The sequence below is a fragment of the Camponotus vicinus genome, unplaced genomic scaffold (genome assembly GCF_025532165.1).
Source record: "Camponotus vicinus isolate PSW18456_S1 unplaced genomic scaffold, iyCamVici1.0 SCAF_4, whole genome shotgun sequence".
In the NCBI taxonomy this organism is placed as follows: domain Eukaryota; kingdom Metazoa; phylum Arthropoda; class Insecta; order Hymenoptera; family Formicidae; genus Camponotus; species Camponotus vicinus.
Window position 1 is genome coordinate 9,586,926 of NW_028141976.1, and position 25,074 is coordinate 9,611,999.

Below are 25,074 nucleotides of genomic sequence, written 5' to 3' on the forward strand. Positions count from 1 at the left end.
TAGTACAAATTATGCCACGTCGAATGCGCAAGTAGCGATTGATTCTGCTAATGGGAACGAGTACTTTACTCTTGAGACTGATGAGGATCGGGGGTAGTTTTTGAATAATCGGCGAAGGTACAAAATCTACAACTTTATATTTTGGTAGTACAAATTATGCCACATCGAATGTACAAGTAGCCTTTTGTTAAATAGAATAAACTTCAATCTTTAAAAAAAATATGCTGAATTGTGTGAATATGCGATATTGCGATAATGTGTGTGCAGTTGACATTTCAAAAGTATGCTAATGTTGGAAAATGCTGCGTGTGCAGATGCCATAAAATGGGCTGTTTACATTTTTATAAATAACAAGACCATGCCATGGTAGCCACTTATATTTTATTTAGTTCATCTCTCTCTTTAATTCTAAATTTATAATCGTAATCGTGCATTATCGTTAAAATCATGTGCATTGGATCATTAAGAGATCAGGAAAATTTTTTTCACAAAAATTTTTCCTCAAAACGAATATTTTTTCCCTTAGAAATAAATAGAATTTTCAACAATTCCATAGAAAATTATATTGTTACGTATTTTTAGCGATGTACAGTTTGTTTTGCATGCTTATACTTGTATTAATCTTTTCGTGAATTGAATAGTAAAAATGTCGAGTTAACAAGAACTGTTTGATAAATGGTGGAACGACCTGCTTTTGCGCTGACGCGCGTAGAAGAGAGCGATATGCTGAATCATTACGTCTTCGTTTTGTTACGTCACTATTATCGGTCGCAAGGGTGTCTGGTGCATCTTACACATGCTACATAATATCTTCCCGAGTATCTCCTTGAACGTGCACGCTTGTTAAAAGTTGCATAGGTTTCATATATGCATCATTACGGGGATGCAAAACTGCACGTGCATTATACGTGGTTGAAATATTAATGAAACATAACTTTTCTTCCTTCATTACATATCTTTTTATTAATTTTCTCAATTCTATCCTTTAATTCCTTTTTCTAAATTAATTCCATTCCTCATTGGTTATTTTTTTGAAATAATATTTTTTATTTAAAATAATAAAATATTAAGAAAGTACAATGAAAATATAATATATAAAAATATATAATATAATAATATAATAAAAATATATAAATATGTAGGAAAACACAAATGTAATTAATTAATTAGTTCTCATATAATAAATTATATAATATACTTTATATAAAATATTAAAACATTAAAATAAAAATACAGTTTTTCTTAAAGAATATTCTACAGTTAACAGTTGCTTAAAGATTATAGTACAGTAAACGATATCTAAAATTTTGAAAAAAAAAAAAAAATGAAAATCTCTTATATAGTTCAATGAAAAGTTTAATGTTTAATGATCAATGAAAAATTATTAAATCTATATTAATGTTTATATTTCAAATTATTTTCGCAATATGTCAAAATTTGTTAAATTCATTATTCGATGATCAGATGAGCAATCATTTCTATGGAAATCGCGAATAATTTCAAACATTCGGTAAACGAACTTTGCGCTGTGATTGCGTTTTTGTGAAATATTTCGGTTGCAGATGACATCATCTGCTCTGGATAAAGTATCAGCGTGTCTCGTGACCGAGCATGCACAAAAAAAAAAGAGAAAAAAAGTGTCTCGATAAGATAAAAGGTCATACCGTAAATAAATATAAACGTGACTAACCGTATGTAGCGATGAGAGGACGCTCTTTACAATCTCTAAATAGCACGGGCATTATATATGGCGCAATTCTTTATAGAAATTATTTATATACATCCCTTCTTTATATTTATCGATACATAAATATCAATGAAACTCTATATATGTAACATCAATGAACGATTACGTTGGGGCTTCTTCGTCGAACGTGATTTATATGAGCCAAATATTTTATTTTTGACAGTTGTTATTATAACAATACTATTTATCATAAAGATACCGATTAATTATTCTTTCCGGGCATGGTTCTCCATTAATTAAATTTTCGGCCGCTCTAGTTTAAAAGTAGAACAAGATACAGTAGAGCCTCGTTATGATAATTTTAATTAACGTTGCGTCTCGGATATATAGAGTTCATTATATTTCGGCTCACTTTGTAACTGTTATAAAATGCAACGGAGTTATTTTATAACGGTTGATGATTATCGAATGTGTGTTACAATAACATTTTTATCCTCATCCAATGCTCGATGTACAAAAGATATATTCGAGGGGTCAACCACTGGCAATCATTGTACATTTCATCAGGAATATATTGCTGCAGTACAGTAAATATAATTTTAGGAAATTCATGTTTTAGAAAAATATGAATTGAAATAATATTAGCAATATAAGACAAAAAGTAATATGCATTAGAAACACTTTTTATTTCTGCGGCAGTACTGCTAATATTGACAATAAAATAATAATAGGAATACCAAAAATACAAAAGCATTATTAACAAAAGCAATACAATAGCAATGTTAGCAATAAAATGTATTGTATAAAACGTATTGTGCCAAAAATGACAACCACTGTACATTTTCTGAGTGGTGATTGACCCCTCGGATATATCACATAAAAAACAATTAATTACATAAATTATATACATATGTTAATATTGCATTAATCATATATTTTTGAAAGCAGAGATATTTTATTATATTGAGAGGTTGCTTTGGATATCGCTTGATCATATATATTTGATCTGATTATTATCGAGTTTAACTGATACCCTACAAATTTCACGCGTCTTCGACTTGTATTTACATCACTGCTATTAATACATTTATAGCGAGATTTGCCAGGTTACAATTATTAATATCATTGCATATCAACGCGACATTCTCGCTTCGGGTATCGTTTAAAGATTACAATTCCTAAGTGATCAACGTAATTATTGATTATTATTGATCCGATGTAATAATATGATGTCGGAATAGTTTTATAAATAGCTATGTGCCACGCGGACGCACTGTAATAACAATGATATTCTTGCGTATAAGAGTCAGATCATCGATGTATCCAGGCAAATGACATGTTCTCCGATGTGGTCACGCTTGAGTCATCGCGTTGCAGTTATCGTTTCGACTGAGAGTTTCTTTAATAACGATGCCTACATTCGTTTCAAAATTACTGGTAATAGAATTCACATCGCTGTCTATACGATAGAAAAAAATGTAAAAATATTACTTCCTCGAAATTTTGTCAATTCGTCTGATAAAGTTTTACTCTTTTTTATATAAAGAATTATTTTCATAAAAGCTAATTAAAATTTCATACATCTATCTGGACGATAATAAAAAATAACGTTTTCTGTTACGTTAGTTGAAAGATGACAATGCACAAGTCCAGAGGTAACTTTGTTGTAAAAAATAAAATCGTTGATTTGCATTTATCTAAGAGAATTAAAATGTAAATGTTCGCTCAACGATCAGAAGCTGAGAGGCCAATAGAAACCTCGGAATGGGAATTTGTGCCATGGCGTGTTTCGAGGACAATGCCGAGGAGATGGCAGTTAAGGAAATATAAATGGCCTTATATATAAGCAACGTTAGACAAGGCAAACGTCGTTTACGGCGGATTGCAACGAAAGAATACATATATAGACAGAGTTATACGCGCGAAGTGTCTTCGGGAATGAGGCTTTGTATCATCTTTGATACATGAATTTAATTTATTCTAATCTATTGCTACAACTGCTGCATTTGCCTTATTTATATAAAAAAATCTCGTTATTATCTTCCTAAATAATTCTGTATAATTTTTCGACGAATTTTATTAATGATGTTTGTTACTTTTATTTATCCAACCAATATTCGACATCAAAAATAATTCCTATTCTAGATTTAAACTGGATTGGAATTATAAAGAAAAAAGATTGCGATTGTGTGTATGTGCGAGAGAAATCATTCTCATCGACATATTTTGATATAAAAATTATTTTCATATTAATATATCTTTCTAAAATATCTTTCACGTCTCGCATCTTGTTTCAAATGAGATTGTCGATTTCAACGATTTGCTGGCTTGCAAACTTCGAGAAGCGCAGTTTTCTATCGCGAACTCCACTGCAAATTAGTTTCCAGTGCAAAGTCCTCGATTGATTCTCGAGACTGGCTGACTGTTTAGGATGCTTTGAAAAGAGATACGATTATGTGTTCAGAGAAATAAAGCTCTTTTGGCGACGTTTCAACCGCGATATATGTTATTCAAAGTATACACATATATTACGTGTGGTCTGAGTCTCTTCTTGTAACCACGATGATGTCTTTGAACTGAACAAACTACCGGTCAACAATCGCGAATGAAGATGTTATACGTTTTTTATTCCGTTTCATAAAATCTTATACTATTGTGACATAAAATAACATATATAGTATATCGATTTCTTTGGCTGTGATTGGATGTTTGACTGATCAAATCGTCATAAATTCGTGATTAGTCTCTCGCGACTGGTCATTTATCTAGCAATGGCAATAAGTAAGTTGACGTTAGACAAGGACGAATGCTAGTCATCAGATAGAAAGTCATCAGTTTCGCATTGAGCATCGGAAATAAAGATATTTTACATTTTTTTCACTTGCTTCGTTGGTTGATTCAATGATTTATTAGCTTCTTAAATCGCAATCGCGAAGTGCATTGCGCGTTTGCATAATCAAATCATAGTAAAGTGACGAATACAGGTTTTGCTTAGTCACACTCTTTTAAAATTAGCGTTAAATCGAAGTGGAACTGTACCATTATCGTAGCGAATGAAATAATTCATGTTTTTAAATCGTCTCGACAATGTCAAGCCGAACGTTCATTCACATGTTCGCGCGATACATTCCGTTCATTTCCAGTTTTAATAATTAAAAGGTCCTCCCCCAAGTTTCAGCCTATATATTTAATTGACCGTTATAACGAGGTAACGAATTAAATAATTCAACTTTAAATTTTTTTTTGCTTCGAGACGTTTTATACGATTCCAAAATTAATTTCTATGAAAATGTAAAACCGCCGCGATCTCATTTAGTCATTATAACCAGATGGCTAATTAAACAGTTTTGCTTCATTGGTGCGCGCCCAGTATCACATTTTCCAATAATCGAACGTGAAACAATTGCGATGCTCCATGCGGAGATAACGATCCGGCCCGTGACGTGGTTTCAGGACGATGAAGGATGTCTGCAACCGACAGTGAATCATAACGACGATGGGCTGCCCGTTGGCAGGACAACGATAGCTTGACCAACGATACCTAATATTACAGTTTACACAATTACATCCGCAAATTTACGTCCAAGATCTAGGTTAATACGAGTCCCATTAATTAAACAACTTATGGTTATTTTAAGTAGGGCAACTTGAATTAAGAAAATGTAAAATCAATGAAAACAGATCGATCTTTGTGGACTTTTTCTGCCGCTCTGGTATATTTTAATCGATATATTTTAATGTTACACGTCAGAGAACAAAAAAAATGTGACCGTTATTTAAATGTTAACTTATAAAGTGAGAGAGATTAAAGTATTAACTAACAATAAGTCAAAACTACGTCGAAAGTTGGGATCTTGATCTTGAATCTTATCAGTATGGTGCGTCTTTTATTTAATCGATATATCTGATCGAAATGATAGCTGTATTTATGTACTTATAGTAGCGAACAACAAGTTTGCACTCGCTATTTTGAACTTGAAAATCGAGTCTCAAATGTAGGTCGTGCCACGCTTTGTTCATTGTATTAGTAGAAACGTCGGCGTCATTTCGCGCTTCGGTAGGAACAGACTGTGGCAAATGTCACAAACATCCCTTTATGCGCTTTATCGTTGTCGACACGAGCTTTTCTGCAATCACATTGACTTTTCCGAAAAACTTGGGAAATATATATTTTCTCATAAATTGTTCGTGCAATATTTTTTAAAATAATAATTACGAGCATTTTAGCTATAATAATTATAATCGTGACACAATATGTATAATTTTTTTACTATATTTTTGATCGTTAACAATCTTTACAAACGATAAAGTAAATTATTCAGACGTGCAACTATTGAAACCCATCGAGTCTGTTTCTAGATATTTATGCATCTCTCTGCGAAACGTTGCAATGCATTGTTCTATCCGTACTAATCGCGATCGATCGGGGACACGAACGGGAGAAGATTAAAAATTTGCTGGCGCATGGCCAATTCTCGGGAAGCTCGAAAATTATTTACCAAGCATACAATGGAGATTTTCGCGTGAGTCCGATGATAATTTTCGTAATTGGAATGCGAGTCGTGTTAGTCGACAAAGTTGCGGTTGAATCGAAATAAATGGACGAGGTATTTCCTTGCAGTACAGATATTAAGAATAAAGGAGGAGGAGAAGGGGTCGAACATTGTGTAGATACGAATGCAGTGCATTTTAAACATATTTTGTTTCGCGCATCTCTAGCAATCATAACCGTGCAGCAGATAACAACAATACATAGCATGAAGATTCGCTACGCTGCTACAAGGTGAGTGAGCAAGTGAGTAAGCAGGTGAGTGAGTGAGTGAGTGACCGAAAGAGCGTGAGTGAGTGACCGAAAGAGTGTGAGTGAGAGACCGAATGAGAGAGTGTATGAGTGTTGCGTAAAAGAGAGAAAGAGAGCGAGAAAAAAGTGCGTGCGTGTGTATGAATGTCTGTCCCTCCTACCCTCCCTCTCTCCCTCCCTCACTCTATCTCTCTCTCTCTCTCTCTCTCTCTCTCTCTCTCTCTCTCTTACGTACACACTCCGCCATACTCATATCGCGTGTAACAATCAGCTGATTGCAACGTCGGACGGCCGGCGATCCGGAACAACTTTTCATGATTAAAATAACGTTATTTTAAGGAACACGTATTTCTGACGTAATTCTAAGACATTTTCTTCTTTACCAAAATTTTATTTAAAACATAATTTTATGTTATAAGATAAAATAGTTAGCGACTCATGCGGTGATAATCACCCGTCGGGCGGTCAGCTGCGCCCGCGCTCGCGGCACGCCGCGCCGCTCCTGCCTGCCTTCTGTACCCGACGCGTGATTTACTAACTATTTTTGCTCATAATTCAAAAACTACGCTTCAAATCAAATTTTGGTAAAGGAAAAATTGTCTTAGAATGGTGTCAGGAATACGTCATTTTAAAGACATAACGTTTTTCAGGATCGCCCTATATATAAAGATAAATTGTGAATAAGTATAAAATTTTTTTAAATAATCGGGCAAGAATTTTTGTATTTGAATGTAAAATTTTTGAGAACAATCGAATATTCAGGTTTTTTCGATGACATTTTGATAATAACAATATTACTAAAAAAATACTAGTTTGAAGGCTTCATAATATTGCGCACATATTTAAAACTAGATTTTATAGTAATGATTAATCCAGTAATTTTTATTTTATATCTTATACAGATTATTTTCTCCAATTACTCTTCAAACTGTTGAACATTCATATCATCTTCAATTAAGAAGATCATAGTAGGACTTATTGGGAAACCACTATCTCCAAGAAAAAAGTATGGCATTTTAACGTTACTTTCAGGAAGATTTGGAATCCCTTTGAGAAGATTTAATGTTTTTTCTTGCAGTGCCAAATGAATGTTAGAAGAGGTAAAAATACCACCATCACTATTGCCACCATACGAGCCAATATCAACTAGTGTAAACATATATTTGTAATCACATGCAGCCATCAACACAATGCTATGTGTTTTTTTGTAGTTGTAAAATAAGCTCCCGGAATTTGGCGGAACTTGTATCTCCACATGCTTTCCGTCGAAAGCCACAACACAGTGAGGGAAATTCCAATTTTCCAGAAAACCAGTACAAATATTTTTCCATTCTTCTTTTGTTGGTAAACGAAGGTAAATCAGTTGTAATACCTTGACTATGACACCTCCGGGAACTTAGCCGGGCAACTTCGACTTTTTTAATTTTTTTTTTTAATCGTTTGTTGGTCGTTTGTCGGTGATTGTTGGCCTAATTTCAACGTTTGTTGGTTTATATTTTTTTTTTAAACAAAAAAAAAATTAGCGTGAAGTTAGCCGGAAAAATTTCATTTTCGTTCAAAAAGCGGTTAAATCGATACGCAATCAAACTTAAACATCTATATAAACTTGGCTGAAGCCTGGAAACCGCTCGAATGAGAAAAAAAAGAAGAAAGTTTCTTTCTCTCGACGTCTTCCTTAAAAAGTGTGGACGGCTTTTGCGCGACTCGTCTAACACTTTTTATTTTTACATAAAACTATGACGAGTAATACTGCATTACTTAATATTCTTCTATTTTATTCGCAATAATTTCTCAATATTCTCGATATAATATGGTCAAAAGTTGCGAAACATTACATTTTAACTAATTATGGTTGAATTTAATTACATTTTCTTGAATATCTAATATATGTATAAAGGATTATCAGTTTGCACTTTAATTGCATGTCTAATTTCATCATTTGCAATATTGAATGTTAGTACTGTAAATATATGTTTAATTATTTTTGTCCATCATACAAATATTGATTGAAAACATTATATAAAGAGCCAGCCTAATGTGCTACATTTGCTACAAAAATTTAAATTAATGTTAAATTAATGTTAAAAGAATGCCAGAGTAATAGCTTTATTTTTTTTTCAACATGCCATTTATTTATTATACGATGTACAAGATTACAATAAGTTTTATTATGATGAATTATCGAATTTTAAATAATTCTTTGTTGTATAAATGTGATGATTCGTAGAAGTAGATAAAAAAATATAGACAATAATATTACATAAATATTATATAAAAATTTACTTTATTATAATTCGTTATATCATAATTATATTATCAAATCCGATCTGAGAAAAGCTTTGGCATTGATTAAAACAAGTTTTTTTCTTATTTTATTAGAATGTCAAAATAAAAATAATTTATTTTCCAATTTTTCTAGGCACTTCTTTGAGACAATATTTTTTTGTAAGTATTGCTACTGAAGAAACAATATAATGTATGTAAAATGCTTACAATTAGATTTTATTAATACGCAATATTAACTCGAACCCTTTGAATATCGTTTCTTAAACTTTCTTACGTCACCATGATCAGCATTAGCGATTACCATAGTTCCTTTCCTATAAGATACAATATGTCTCAATTGTGATATTTGTCATAAAATTTTGTAGTAATAAACTGTATTCATATTTCATAAAATATTCTTTCTAAAATAATTATCTTTCACTTTCCCAAATATTAATTTATGTATATAATATATATGTACATATAATATGTATATATAATATAATATTAATTTCATACTCCCATAGAAAGTGCATGATCTTTTAAGAATCTCAAAATCGGTTTGTGAAAGAAATTGACTGTATAAAACACCTTCACTAAACAAGAATCTTTCATTTTCCCACAGCTTAATTTGATCTACAATATAGTAGGTGATAATTGAGGCGGTTCTTTTTCTATCATTTTACTGTGCAGATATGTTGTTGCTAATAACTATATAAAGCAATATAGAAAACATTATTTGATTATTTATGTTAGATATTGATGTGAATAAAACGTAATCAATGTCATCATATCCTACTATTTGAAAAGCAGTTATTCTACTCTTCAATATTTGTTTTCTGGGATCTCTTATTGTTTCTATTGATAAAATCAGATTTGGAAATTTATTATACATAGAAATATGTAAAGATTTAATTTTGTATATTGTATATCATGTGGTGTATCTGTATGTGTATCAAAATGGAATGCGAAAAATTTGGAAAATGTACGTGACCTATAATATAAAAAGTAATAGATTAGATATGAAATATTATTCCTACTTACAATTAATGTGTAACAAATATATGAATAAAATATTTAAACTTACTCTGATGCATCTAAGAATCTAGAAGACTTCTATAGTAAAATGATTACTCGAGCAAAAATAATTCGGTTCTAGAAGATCTGTTTCAGTTTTAGTATTTAGATCGAATAGAAAATGGCCATTATCTAAATTAATCTATAAAAGCAAAAGAGAGAAATAAGTATTAATAAAGAGACTTGATACAATTATAAAATTTAATAATGTGCGATATCTTGTTATAAAGTAAGTACTTACATAGTGCGATAATTCCTGTTCATTCATATCATTAACATGTGCTTGAATATATAATACTTCTTTTATCTCAATGGTTTAAAAAAGATTGTGCTGTGCTCTTTTTTTAAATTCGAATTCTGTAACTTTCAACTGAAAACAATTGAACATTGTACAATTTAACATTATATATAAGAATAACTTAATTGTATTAATTCACTATGTATCAGCGTATTGTATCACATATAGAAGAATTAGAAAACAATATATTTTAATTAATGCAAAACTAACTTTTGTACTCACTTATTGGACGGAAAGAAGAAACATACTGCTACAAACATATGCCACTTCTCCGATGCAAAAAGTTATGTCTACATTATTGGGTATCTCTATTGAGTCAAGTGTTCTGCCACGCTCAGCTTCAAATATAAATTTCCAAGCAGCATAATCTCCTAATAAACATAAATCAACTTTATAAATCAAATAGCATGAGCTATATAAATGAATAGCTATATACATTTTTACTTAAATAAGAAATTGTAATATATATCAGAAAATACATAAGATACAAACCTTTCAACCTCTGTTTTCTTTTATAGAACCACGCATATGTAATTTTAACTTATTCCTAATTATATATTTACAATATTTACAATACGTATCAAACTTATGTGATACGAAAATGGAATGCGGAAAAGCTTCAGTCAAGTTTATATAGATGTTTAAGCCTAAAGTCGTAAGAAACAATGACATACGTATTGGGAAGAAATTAACCAATCATATTCGAGGACTGTTTAACCTTCAACTGTGATTGATCCTAACGACTTCCCTGGCGAAAATAAGAAACTTTATAAAGCGTTAACAATTGTTGAGTGAGGGTTTTCTGAGAGTTTATATGCTTTTCAAACTTTGTAAGAGCACTTACATAACGCTGTTGAGTTTTGAATGCTTATCAAACGCTGCAGTGTTGCAATTTTTGTTCTACAAACTCTTTATATAATGTTACATGAAAGTTTTGCAATGCTGAGGTAACATTTTTCAGAGTACGTTCAGTAAACGTTGATACATCTTCGTGTACAGAGTTTACTCAGACTTTTCAAACGTTTACGTTTACGCTATAACGTACAAACGTCTTTTAAACGCTGCAGTGTTGCAATTTTTGTTCTACAAACTCTTTACTAATCGTTTTTAAACTCTCGACGAACTTCCACAAACGTTCATGTAAACGCTAAACAAACGTCTCATTTTTGCCAGGGTTTTGTAAATGCGGTCTTAATAAAAGAGATTATTTTTCGTTTTTAAGGCAAATACCGAACCAACAAACGTTATAATTAAACCAACACCCACACAGCACATGATATTATTCGTATATACTGAATTGCTACTGAATATACTACAGATATATAAGATATACAGATAATATCTCTATAACGTATTTTGTAGTATATTACTTTTCTGATATTCTTAGAATATACGAAACTCATCAGTAATATTTGGTATATTTATCGAATATTCTCAGGATATACTAAAATTATCAGCAATATTACATTTTTTATCGGATATTTTTGGAATGTTTGAAGCATTCCCAGCAAACACAGAATACAAATATATATCAATTTGTTTGATATCAATTAGCAAACTTCTTAGGGCTCCTGCACACAGAACGCGGCAACACTTGCCGCGCGGCGGAAGCCGACGCGATAAGCCAATACAAAAGTTGGATTGAGTTCAACTTTGACGCGCGGTAGATGTTACGTATCTGCTGATTGGCTATCGCGTCGGCTTCTGCCGCGCGGCAAGTGTTGCCGCGTCCTGTGTGCAGGAGCCCTTACGGAAATAGACAATGGTATTACGGAGAATGCGGAGATAGTTCTTTTCCGGTTTGATTCATGAGGACATACACAGTAGGAACGACGGTTAATATTTATATCAAAGGTAATCTTCTTATCTTCTTTAAATAATCAGCTCATATGTACAACATATATACAAATGATAATCAAATTAAGATTTGTACTTATATTTTTTTACCCATATTCATTTAATATCTTGTCAAATCATTGTTAAAAGTAATTAGGTTATGTGTTCTAAGAACGATCACGTTGCATCATAAATTCTTTATGCCTAATTCTATATTCCATTACATTTTGAAACAAATGGCTTAGTTTTTGTATATTTTTTACTAATTTTTATAAATCGAACCTCTAAAATGTATTAAGAAAAGTATACAATTTAACTTCATACGTGAATATCAGTTACTGCAGTATGATGTGCAGTATAATATTTGTGTAATTGATTTACGTATAAGTCCCGATCTATAATAGCTGATTTAAGATTTAATCTTTGCTTTAAACAATCCTAAGTTTCAAGCTCTAACATTTAAAAATATGCGATAGAAAGATTTACTTATTATTTGATTAATAATCAAGCACTCTTTAATAATTGATAAAAATAGTTAGGAAATACAGTGATAGTGTTTGTTTATATAATATCATTTAAAATCATAAACCACAATTGTTTGCAAGTATGGATAATATAATTTAAATGTTTTATGTTGCAGCATTCTTCAAAGTTGTCAGACTACTTTTTGCGGAGTTCCTGCATTTTGATACTCAAATATTCAAATATATTTTGATACTTACTATATATGTGTAGACGTTACTACCACAAATATTTGAGCAGAAACTATATCAACAATTCTACTAAAGGTGCATTGTGGACACGTAAGTCAATATACATTATTGCATTATGTTGAACGATTTATGATATAAAATGATAAATATATGGGAAACATTATTTTCTTGAAACATAAAATCTTATTCCAAGTTACAAATTGTTCTTTTATGAGTAATTTAAAAATCGTAAACTAATTATTAGTCTTATATCCAAAGATTAATATTTGTTTGTTATTATATAATTCTTTCTTAGACACAGAAAAGAATTTCAGTTATAAAAGGTTAAGTTATCTTCTAACTTTAATATTAATTTTTCAAAGTTAATATTTTAATATGTAATAGTATTCTACAAAATTTATTATTTTATATTATAATATTTAACATCTTTTAAATAGTGTTGGTAATTTCCGTATCATTTATCCTGTGCAGTTATGTTTAAACGATTGTTAAGCTAGCGCCAGACTATGCGCGTTTAAATGCGTTTCTTCCCATTCAGAAGTTAATTCCCTCTATCTGCATACGATAGGAGATACGAGAATTACCGGACACGTTGTATACATATATACAAGGTATCCCAAGTTTGTCTGTACAAACTTTAGTAGCATATTCTATAAGCAGAAATAAAAAGAATGTTATACAATCATGGGTCTTAAAATACTTTATTAGGAAGTTATTGCAAAAGTTAGAATTTTGTATTGAAAAAATAGTAATTTTATTATAAATAAGATTATCTTATCTTTCTTTTCGTGTTTATTATTTAAAATGATAGGTGATCATGATAATGAATATGAGCAACTATAATAGCAACGAGTGTATCATGTAGAACATTGTCCCAAAAAGTTAAAAGTTTGTATGCAGCTGCAAAGATAAAGATAAAGCAAAATTTGTAGAGTAAATAAATTCACGAAAGTTCTAGAGTGATAAATTCAATATTGATGTATAACTTATATTGACATGAGCGGGTAATACTTTGAAATGCAAATTTAAATAAAATTGTTTCTTACACATTTCGTATTTCTGTAATAACTTTTTAATAAATTATTCTGGAGACCTATGTTTATGTAACTTTTTTTTAAATTTCTGTTCATAGAACTTGCTACTAAAGTTTATAAAGAAAAACTTGAAACACCTTGTACGTAATTGCAACGTATTCATTTTATTTTTAATTATTCTATTTATTCTATTTATTTTATTCTGCATTTTTTTATTCTATTTATTTAAATATTTTTTAAAGAACGAAAAATCAGAGTAAACCAGAGAATTTTGTTGTAATGTCATACATTTTTAAAAATGTACATGAATTTCTCACATAAAAGAATTCTAGTGATAGTATTGAAAAATTTGACAATAATAATATTAATTAAAATTTATTAAAGTTGTAACATTTTGTAATCGATAAAAATATTTTCATTATAAGAATATAATTCCAGAAGGAATACTCTGATTTTTAATTTCTCACGTTCAATACTTACATAAAATATACTTGCATTTGTTTAATATTTCCGTTTCTAATTTTATTAATATGAATTTTGATATTATTATAAATATATATGTTATATATATTTTAAATTTCATTTTATTCATAATCATTTCATCATTGCCATAACATTTTAAATACTGCATTTTACGTAATATACATATAATGTCTATGATAATTGTGAGATAATAACGATTATAATAATATACTTAAACAGAGTTAAAATGAATCGAAAGCGTTCAAGGAAAGACATCTTACATATGTCAAAACGACAATTAAATAGATTGATTAAACAAGAATCAGAATTTATCTCTAAATCTGTGTTAAATACTGCTCTATCACATACGAATATTAATGATAAGCGCACAAACAATGTGGAAAACATTTTAAAAATTAATTCTGATATAACAGATATTGAAAACGATGCACAAGTAATCGAAAAAGATAATGTTTCTACAAAGAACAAGAATAACGATATGTTAATAAATTATGAACATTTCAATACAGATGCATATATAAATGAACACAATTTACATTCCTCACAATGCATTACAAGAATTCCTTGTGAAGAATCAATAGTTCATGTGACATCTGAAAATGCACATTTGGCAAACAGCAATTTTAAAAAAGATCTTGTTGTCTGGGCTACGAAGTATCAAATTAAACATAATGCTCTAAAAGCACTACTTTTGAAATTAAAACAACATTCTTGTTTTTCAACATTGTTAACAGATCCACGATCATTTTTAAAAACACCAAGAACACAAACGATACGTGTAGTAGTACCAGGAATATATTATCATTTTGGATTATTTAATATCATATCAGATATCATTACAAAAAGATTAACATTACAAAAAGATAATTTTGATTGTATCAAAATAACTATAAACATTGATGGATTACCATTATCGAAATCGTCACAGCAACAATTTTGGCCTATATTAGGCTCAATTCTTCCCTATAACAATGTGTTTATTATCGGAATTTATTATGGAAATGAAAAACCAGCCAACGCAAATGATTTTTTACAAGATTTTATTAATGAAGCAATAGAAATATGTGAGAATGGCATTTGCATCGATAATTGTAATATACAATGTAGAATTGAAGCACTAATATGTGATACACCAGCCAAAGCATTTGCTTTATGTATAAAAGGGCATTCAGGGTATTCCAGTTGCACTAAATGCATTACTGAAGGAGAATACATAAAAAATCGGATATGTTTTCCACAAATGGATGCGCCACTTAGAACAGATGAGGATTTTATAGAGAAGGTTGATGATAATTATCATAACCCAAATGTAACATCTAGCTTGTTAAAAATACCTCATTTTAAACCTGTCACAAATGTTCCTTTAGATTACATGCATTTAATATGCTTGGGAATTATGCGCAAATTAATATATTTGTGGCTTGATGGAGATCTACATTTTCGTATGCAACATAGAGCAGTAAAAGAAATTTCTACACGTTTAACACAATTAAAACCATCGATACCTTCAGAATTTGTTAGAAAACCACGAGGGATGGATTGTATAAGGTTATGGAAAGCCACAGAATACAGATTAATACTTCTATATACAGGACCAGTGGCTTTCAAATCTATTTTAAAAATAAATGTATATACACATTTTATGATATTTCACGTGATAATAAGATTTATGTCTTCTAAAAACTTACATGAATATTTATCCTATGCGCAAGAATTAGTTTTCTTTTTTATAAAGACATTTATAAAACTGTATGGAATTCATAATGTGTCGCACAATGTGCATGGTCTTCTTCATCTTGTAGACGATGTTAGAAGATTTGGACCACTTGACGATTTCAGCGCATTTAAATTTGAAAATTATATGCAAACATTAAAGAAATTACTTAGAAAATCCGAAAAGCCATTACAACAAGTAGTACGGAGATGCACAGAGAAAGAAATAAACTTAGATACATCACCATTACAAAATATTTCGTCAAGTTCTATTTTAACACATCCAGATTTAGTAGCATTACATTATGATGGTCCACTCACATTTGATTGCAATAATCCGCAATACAAAGTTATTAAATATAATGGAATCACATTCAAAGCTGGAACATTAGCAAATAATTGTTGTGGCTTAAGCGATGGTACTATTGTATGTATCGAAAATGTGGCGCACTGTAAAAAACGAAACATTCCTATGATTATAGGATATGAATTTTTGGAAAAAAAGGATCTATTTGACGTTCCTTGTCCATCTTCTTTGCTTGGAATATATTGTGTACACTTATTGTCACATTTAAAATCGTGGCCAGTAGAAACTGTGATAACGAAATACGTAAAATTACCTTGTGGAAATAATACATTTGCAGTTTTTCCACTATTACATATTGAAATATAATATGTTTATTGATATGATATCAGGATGGCTGAAAAAAAATTGTATTCAGTCGTTGAATTTGAAGATGGGCTCCAAGTTATTCCAAATATTTGGTTAAGTGCAGATTTTAAATATGCTTTTTGGCCACATTATACAAATAATAAAAGATATGAAAAAGCAGTTAAACTAATGGAATTACCGGAATCTACATGGTTGGAACACCCAATCAAAAGAATATTCGGGACATTTTGTAAGTAATATTTTATTTATTTAGTTGTTTTAACTTATTTTCTCCACTTTTTATAAATAGAAGTGATAGTAATTTCAAGTATAAATAAATATTTTTTTTAATGTTGCTATATATTATTATATATTATATTATAACACTTTTACATTAAAATATTATATATTAATAAACAGAGTTATTTTCAATGGTCTAAAGAAACTTATAAAGATTCAAGATGTATACGAAGAGATATAATTTTCAATTTATCGAGTTTACTAACAGTTTATCGAGTCTAGTCGGAAACGTTAATAGATTGATTAGAATAATATAATATTGTTTTTCTTTTTTAGCTTCCTATGAAAAGGCAAGGAAAAAATTAAAGGATGCCGAAGATTTATCAGATATAAATTCTTGCACTGAAACAGAAAAATATTTAAAAGAGACACGAAAAATCAGAGCTGCTAAAGCAAAGAGTGACTCATCGAATAGTAGTGATGAATTGGATGAATTATCTGAAATGGATGAATTACTCAAAAATATTCCAAAAATTCCGGAGAAACAAATAACTACTCATAGCGAAATAAGAAAAGTTATGCGAAAAGGTAAAAATATAATGATATAGCAATAATAGATATTAAAAATGAGTAGTTTAGTATATAATAAACTAAAAAATTAATTTATAGAAAATGCGAATGTCTCTTGTGTAAAGAAACAAGTTGAAATAAATAAAAATATGTTTGAAATGGAAGATACCGAGCAGTACTCTAAGAAAATGACAAACAAAGATTTTCGTAAGTATAATCCTTTTTAAAGAAAATACAGAAATGTAAAATTATAATGAAAGTGGAAAGAGTAAAGAGAGAAGGAATAAAAATAAATTAACAAAAATTGGAAATTATTATCAAAAAATAATCCAATAATAATGATAGTGAATATACCCACACAACATGCATGTCTTGAAGACGTCTTAAACATGTCTTTCTTATGACGCCTTTAAGACTTGTCCAATTGACGTCTTTCTGATGTTTTTAAGACATTCAATTTAAGACGTATTTTTTTAAACGTCTTAAAGATGCCTTTCTTATGACGCCTTTAAGACTTGACCAATTGACGTCTTTCTGATGTTTTTAAGACATTCAATTTAAGACGTATTTTTTTAAACGTCTTAAACATGCCTTTCTTATGACGCCTTTAAGACCTGACCAATAGACGTCTTTCTAACGTCTGTAAGACATTCAATTTAAGACGTATTTTTTTAAACGTCTTAAACATGCCTTTCTTATGACGTCTTTAAGACCTGGGTGCCTATTACGGTTCTTGAAGCGAGGTGAAAATTACAAAAGTGAACAGATTTACTAGATTTCGACAAATGAAATTGTAGATACTCTAGTAAATTTCCTCACTTTTGTTATTTTCACTTCGTTTCAAAAACCGTAATAGGCCCCCTGACCAATAGACGTCTTTCTGATGTTTTTAAGAACATTTACTTTAAGACGCCATTTTTAAGATGGCCGCGGTGCCAGGCCAGCCAGGCATTAGACGGCGTCGAGTTGGAAAATAAATTATTCCATTTACCAAAGTTGAGCAGTGCTTTGCACAGGTAAGAATTAATGATATTTAAAGCCGGGTCTGCAATGGCCATAGCATAAGGTTGTAAGATGTAAGCGAAATAACCAAATCCATTTCCTATGGATTTCGTGCGTTCTACGGTGGTCTCGCATACGCAGTCACGGAAGAATTCTGCGTTTTTAATTCTTATTGCGCGTCCGCCGTAGAACATACATAGAGCTCATTCTACAATGGCAGTAACAAGACTGTAGGAGTAGAGATTAAATCGTTTTTAGTGAAGTAAAGAAGAAGAAGTAATGAAATAGACAATTCTCATTTTGTACTACTATTACCTTAGAGTACTAATGAGAATTTCTATTTCGTTACTTCTTGTCTTTACTTCATTAGAAACAGTTTATTCTTTACTCCTACAGCCTTGTTATTGCCATTGTAGAATGGGCTTAGGGCGTGTTCCAAAATTCACTGCCAGCACTGAAAATCTTTAGTTCACGTTACGTATATTATATATTTTCAGCGCTGGCAGTGAATTTTGGAACATGGCCATAGTAGGAAATGGATTTGGTTCATTTCGCTTACAACTTTATGCTACGTTATATATATATATGTATATGTATGTATGTGTAAAAAAATTAAACTCTATATTGGAAAAAAATAAATTAATTATCTTTTGTATATTTTTTTTGCAGCATTATGACAACATATGAAGATTTTATTCAACAAAATTTTATTCAACAAGATTGTGACGGTGTGCGTTCCATAAATGGAATGCTTGGCCATCATCGCGTATTGATACTACTAGACTAGTTGTACTATTGAAAACTTTGTATCAACCAATTAAGGAACAAGTAGATCTTCCGCCAATTCAATATGATCCAGTTTTATGTAGATCTACATGCAGAGCTATTTTAAATCCATTATATCAAATAGACTATCGTGGTAAGTAATAAGGTATTATAAATGAATAGAACAAAAATCATTTTTTATTTATCACAAGAAACATTTTGAAAAATATTAAAGTAGTTTATTTCTATTAGAAATTAAAATATATTTTAATGTGTTTCTTTATTACGATGTATTTACATTCATATTCTTTATTATTCTTTATACTTCATTTAAATTCGTATTTTATTTAATGCATAATTCTCTTGTAATTTTCTGTCTATATCATATAAGATAATTTAAAAAATCAAATTATTTATTAGGAGCATATAGTATTCATAAAAATATTGTAAAGATATTTTTATATTTCAATAAATTCTAAATTTGTGTTATCATTATATATTATTTTTTTTAAGTTACATTATAATACACATATTGTGAGTTATATTAATAATTATGAGAAAAAAACTTTGCAAAAAGAATTTATGAGGAAATTCTTCGAAATAAGAAACAAAAAGGAAATATATTTAAATGATCAAAATGTATGCATTTATTTGAATAATAGTGTTATATATGTGTTATATATGTTGAATAGTTATATTATGAAACAAATATTTTTGATTTTACTTTTTTTAAGATTTGATTCTTTTCGAACATTTTTTTTATTATCATTTATTGACATTACATGATTTATTATAGTTTTTATTATATATAAATTTATGATATATATATATATATATATATATGTTACTTATATATTACTTTAAATATTATTGTATCTCAGTCCAATTGTATGTATTTATATGTATTATTTAGCGTGCCCAATGTTTGCCATCAATATTTTTACTTTTTGCGGATACATATGTCTGGATGATGAAGAATTAGAGGCACTTAAAGATTCATTACAAATGTCATTGTCTCTGCTTTCACTCAATGCTCTTATTGGTCTTATCACATTTGGCAAAATGATTCAAGTTCATGAATTAGAAGCACAAAGGATCTTCAACCAAAACAAGTTCAAGATATGTTAGGTACGAATAGAATAAGTCCCAAGTTATATTTACTATATTAGTCATTGTTCTTCATGATTACTTTATTGCATTTTATTCACATTACATTTTGATAGGTATAGGTAGACTAATTCCTGGACAAAATCCAAATCAACCAAGAGGACCTGGTGCGTAACTATTGCCAGCTGCTAATCGCTTTTTGTAACCAGTACATAAGTGTGATATGAGACAGTTCGACAGATCTTTTAGGAGAACTGCAACGTGATCCATGGTCTGTTGGGCCAGAGAAACGTTCATTGCGATCTACAATTGTGGCATTAGCAGTCGCCACGGATCTCTTAGAAGCTAGTTATGCAAATACTGATGCTAGGTATTTATATGTTGTAATATGATGTATATATGTTATGTTTTTCATTGTAATCCTACATATAATGCTATCAATGTATTTAAGGATTATGCTATTTGTTGGCGGACCATGTTCTCAAGGACCTGGCCAAGTTGTAACTGATGATTTATGACAACCAATCAGATCACATCATAATATTCAAAAAGATAATGCTAAGCATAAAAAGGCAATTAAGCATTATGATACACTTGCATCACGTGCTGCAACTAATGGCCATAATAGATATTTATAATAGATATTTATTTTTGTGCTCTTGACACCAAACTGGTTTATTAGAAAGGCGACAATATTGCAACTCTACTGGTGGTCATATGATGATGGGGGATTCATTTAATTCTTCATTATTCAAACAAACTTTTCAACGAATATTTGCTACAGATGCCAAGGGTGATTTGAAAATAGCATTCGATGCAATCTTAGAAGTAAAAACATCTCAGAAAATTAAAGTTCCTGGAGCAATTGGATCTTTTGTATGTCAGTGGGAGAAAGGATCAAGTGTTGGAGTACTACAAGAAGTAGCCCACACAACATGCATGTCTTGAAGACGTCTTAAACATGTCTTTCTTATGACGCCTTTAAGACTTGTCCAATTGACGTCTTTCTGATGTTTTTAAGACATTCAATTTAAGACGTATTTTTTTAAACGTCTTAAAGATGCCTTTCTTATGACGCCTTTAAGACTTGACCAATTGACGTCTTTCTGATGTTTTTAAGACATTCAATTTAAGACGTATTTTTTTAAACGTCTTAAACATGCCTTTCTTATGACGCCTTTAAGACCTGACCAATAGACGTCTTTCTAACGTCTGTAAGACATTCAATTTAAGACGTATTTTTTTAAACGTCTTAAACATGCCTTTCTTATGACGTCTTTAAGACCTGACCAATAGACGTCTTTCTGATGTTTTTAAGAACATTTACTTTAAGACGCCATTTTTAAGATGGCCGCGGTGCCAGGCCAGCCAGGCATTAGACGGGATCGAGTTGGAAAATAAATTATTCCATTTACCAAAGTTGAGCAGTGCTTTGCACAGGTAAGAATTAATGATATTTAAAGCCGGGTCTGCAATGGCCATAGCATAAGGTTGTAAGATGTAAGCGAAATAACCAAATCCATTTCCTATGGATTTCGTGCGTTCTACGGTGGTCTCGCATACGCAGTCACGGAAGAATTCTGCGTTCTTAATTCTTATTGCGCGTCCGCCGTAGAACATACATAGAGCCCATTCTACAATGGCAGTAACAAGACTGTAGGAGTAGAGATTAAATCGTTTTTAGTGAAGTAAAGAAGAAGAAGTAATGAAATAGACAATTCTCATTTTGTACTACTATTACCTTAGAGTACTAATGAGAATTTCTATTTCGTTACTTCTTGTCTTTACTTCATTAGAAACAGTTTATTCTTTACTCCTACAGCCTTGTTATTGCCATTGTAGAATGGGCTTAGGGCGTGTTCCAAAATTCACTATCAGCGCTGAAAATCTTTAGTTCACGTTACGTATATTATATATTTTCAGCGCTGGCAGTGAATTTTGGAACATGGCCATAGTAGGAAATGGATTTGGTTCATTTCGCTTACAACTTTATGCTACGTTATATATATATATATGTATATGTATGTATGTGTAAAAAAATTAAACTCTATATTGTAAAAAAATATATTAATTATCTTTTGTATATTTTTTTTGCAGCATTATGACAACATATGAAGATTTTATTCAACAAAATTTTATTCAACAAGATTGTGACGGTGTGCGTTCCATAAATGGAATGCTTGGCCATCATCGCGTATTGATACTACTAGACTAGTTGTACTATTGAAAACTTTGTCTCAACCAATTAAGGAACAAGTAGATCTTCCGCCAATTCAATATGATCCAGTTTTATGTACAAGATCTACATGCAGAGCTATTTTAAATCCATTATATCAAGTAGACTATCGTGGTAAGTAATAAGATATTATAAATGAATAGAACAAAAATCATTTTTTATTTATCACAAGAAACATTTTGAAAAATATTAAAGTAGTTTATTTCTATTAGAAATTAAAGTATATTTTAATGTGTTTCTTTATTACGATGTATTTACATTCATATTCTTTATTATTCTTTATACTTCATTTAAATTCGTATTTTATTTAATGCATAATTCTCTTGTAATTTTCTGTCTATATCATATAAGATAATTTAAAAAATCAAATTATTTATTAGGAGCATATAGTATTCATAAAAATATTGTAAAGGTATTTTTATATTTCAATAAATTCTAAATTTGTGTTATCATTATATATTATTTTTTTTAAGTTACATTATAATACACATATTGTGAGTTATATTAATAATTATGAGAAAAAAACTTTGCAAAAAGAATTTATGAGGAAATTCTTCGAAATAAGAAACAAAAGGGAAATATATTTAAATGATCAAAATGTATGCATTTATTTGAATAATAGTGTTATATATGTGTTATATATGTTGAATAGTTATATTATGAAACAAATATTTTTGATTTTACTTTTTTTAAGATTTGATTCTTTTCGAACATTTTTTTTATTATCATTTATTGACATTACATAATTTATTATAGTTTTTATTATATATAAATTTATGATATATATATATATATATATATATATATATATATATATATATATATGTTACTTATATATTACTTTAAATATTATTCTATCTCAGTCCAATTGTATGTATTTATATGTATTATTTAGCGTGCCCAATGTTTGCCATCAATATTTTTACTTTTTGCGGATACATATGTCTGGATGATGAAGAATTAGAGGCACTTAAAGATTCATTACAAATGTCATTGTCTCTGCTTTCACTCAATGCTCTTATTGGTCTTATCACATTTGGCAAAATGATTCAAGTTCATGAATTAGAAGCACAAAGGATCTTCAACCAAAACAAGTTCAAGATATGTTAGGTACGAATAGAATAAGTCTCAAGTTATATTTACTATATTAGTCATTGTTCTTCATGATTACTTTATTGCATTTTATTCACATTACATTTTGATAGGTATAGGTAGACTAATTCCTGGACAAAATCCAAATCAACCAAGAGGACCTGGTGCGTAACTATTGCCAGCTGCTAATCGCTTTTTGTAACCAGTACATAAGTGTGATATGAGACAGTTCGACAGATCTTTTAGGAGAACTGCAACGTGATCCATGGTCTGTTGGGCCAGAGAAACGTTCATTGCGATCTACAATTGTGGCATTAGCAGTCGCCACGGATCTCTTAGAAGCTAGTTATGCAAATACTGATGCTAGGTATTTATATGTTGTAATATGATGTATATATGTTATGTTTTTCATTGTAATCCTACATATAATGCTATCAATGTATTTAAGGATTATGCTATTTGTTGGCGGACCATGTTCTCAAGGACCTGGCCAAGTTGTAACTGATGATTTATGACAACCAATCAGATCACATCATGATATTCAAAAAGATAATGCTAAGCATAAAAAGGCAATTAAGCATTATGATACACTTGCATCACGTGCTGCAACTAATGGCCATAATAGATATTTATAATAGATATTTATTTTTGTGCTCTTGACACCAAACTGGTTTATTAGAAAGGCGACAATATTGCAACTCTACTGGTGGTCATATGATGATGGGGGATTCATTTAATTCTTCATTATTCAAACAAACTTTTCAACGAATATTTGCTACAGATGCCAAGGGTGATTTGAAAATAGCATTCAATGCAATCTTAGAAGTAAAAACATCTCAGAAAATTAAAGTTCCTGGAGCAATTGGATCTTTTGTATGTCAGTGGGAGAAAGGATCAAGTGTTGGAGTACTACAAGAAGTAGGCTTACTTGTCAGTGGAAATTTTGTTCATTGACACCATCTACAACAACAGCATTATTCTTTGAAGTTGCAAATTAACATACAGCCCCAATTCCGCAAAGTGGAAGAGGCTGTATTCAATTCATTATCCAATATTAACATAGTAATGGACAAAGGCGAATTAGAGTTACTACTATTGCAAGAAAGTAAATATATTTTTTATTATACATTATATGTATATCATAAATATTTATAATATCATAAATAATAATATAATATCATAAATATTTATGATGTTATAGGAATATCTTTAATAATCAGTTGGGCAGATGAATCATCATCTTTGCATCATGTAAGCATAGAATTTGAGGAAGCAACAGCTGTTTTTATATCACGTTTAACTGTATTTCGAGCAGAAAGTGATGATGGTCCAAATGTTTGAAGATGGGTTGATCATATTCTGATTAGACTTGTTAGTAGTTTCTATCATTAAAATTGTGCCCAATTACACTTAATATAAAGCTTAAACTTTATATATTTATACATATAGATTTACACATAAATATATATTGTATCTATTTTGAGGTGTAAAATCTTATTATTG

The 25,074-nt window shown here is 30.0% G+C and overlaps 2 protein-coding genes, 2 long non-coding RNA genes and 1 pseudogene across 11 annotated transcripts in view; 4 read left to right on the forward strand and 1 right to left on the reverse strand.

Annotated features, from left to right (window-relative positions):
- The window catches only part of LOC145970444 (uncharacterized), a 13,831-nt gene extending 2,436 nt beyond the window's left edge, over positions 1–11,395 (reverse strand). For 2 of the 6 annotated variants that reach the window (XR_014438477.1, XR_014438475.1), the window contains exons 1-4: positions 10,351–11,395; positions 10,072–10,200; positions 9,841–9,972; positions 8,982–9,747 (exon numbers count right to left, since the gene is read on the reverse strand). This is a non-coding gene — a long non-coding RNA (uncharacterized LOC145970444). Of the gene's footprint in view, positions 1–8,749; positions 9,748–9,840; positions 9,973–10,071; positions 10,201–10,350 lie in introns of those variants that run through there. The other 4 variants (XR_014438476.1, XR_014438478.1, XR_014438473.1 and 1 more) reach the window with 4 other exon arrangements.
- LOC145970462 (uncharacterized) lies at positions 5,324–7,818 on the forward strand. Its single transcript, XR_014438502.1, has 3 exons — positions 5,324–6,470; positions 7,391–7,494; positions 7,567–7,818. It is a non-coding gene; the product is annotated as an uncharacterized LOC145970462 (long non-coding RNA).
- A 513-nt stretch (positions 11,396–11,908) lies between the features above and the next one.
- LOC145970361 (uncharacterized) lies at positions 11,909–16,727 on the forward strand. The gene is made up of 3 exons (XM_083097089.1): positions 11,909–11,982; positions 12,605–12,767; positions 14,414–16,727. Exon 3 carries the CDS (start codon positions 14,421–14,423, stop codon positions 16,578–16,580), a length of 2,160 nt encoding a protein of 719 aa, XP_082953215.1. The 5' UTR covers positions 11,909–11,982; positions 12,605–12,767; positions 14,414–14,420; the 3' UTR covers positions 16,581–16,727.
- LOC145970403 (uncharacterized) lies at positions 16,605–19,225 on the forward strand. Of its 2 annotated transcripts, XM_083097196.1 has the most exons (6): positions 16,605–16,809; positions 17,136–17,387; positions 17,469–17,576; positions 18,226–18,385; positions 18,869–18,964; positions 19,041–19,225. In XM_083097196.1, the coding sequence occupies exons 1-6, from the start codon at positions 16,605–16,607 to the stop codon at positions 19,156–19,158; spliced, it is 939 nt and encodes a 312-aa protein (XP_082953322.1). In that variant the 3' UTR covers positions 19,159–19,225. The 2 variants fall into 2 exon arrangements, with proteins under 2 accessions (XP_082953322.1, XP_082953323.1); XM_083097197.1 differs by lacking the exon at positions 18,869–18,964.
- Positions 19,226–22,344: 3,119 nt separating this feature from the next.
- On the forward strand, positions 22,345–24,942 carry LOC145970605 (protein transport protein Sec23A-like; annotated as a pseudogene). Its single transcript, XR_014438552.1, has 5 exons — positions 22,345–22,437; positions 23,375–23,589; positions 23,685–23,938; positions 24,020–24,676; positions 24,773–24,942. The product of XR_014438552.1 is annotated as a protein transport protein Sec23A-like (transcript).
- The last annotated feature ends 132 nt before the right edge of the window (positions 24,943–25,074 follow it).

What these genes read in the sequence shown, in the direction of transcription:
- LOC145970361 (XM_083097089.1), top strand. Translation starts at nt 14,421, where the DNA reads ATGAATCGAAAGCGTTCAAGGAAAGACATCTTACATATGTCAAAACGA.
- LOC145970403 (XM_083097196.1), top strand. Translation starts at nt 16,605, where the DNA reads ATGGCTGAAAAAAAATTGTATTCAGTCGTTGAATTTGAAGATGGGCTC. An exon ending in AAGAATATTCGGGACATTTT is followed by an intron (nt 16,810 to 17,135) that starts GTAAGTAATATT and finishes TTTCTTTTTTAG; the next exon opens with CTTCCTATGAAAAGGCAAGG. An exon ending in AATGACAAACAAAGATTTTC is followed by an intron (nt 17,577 to 18,225) that starts GTAAGTATAATC and finishes AAACCGTAATAG; the next exon opens with GCCCCCTGACCAATAGACGT.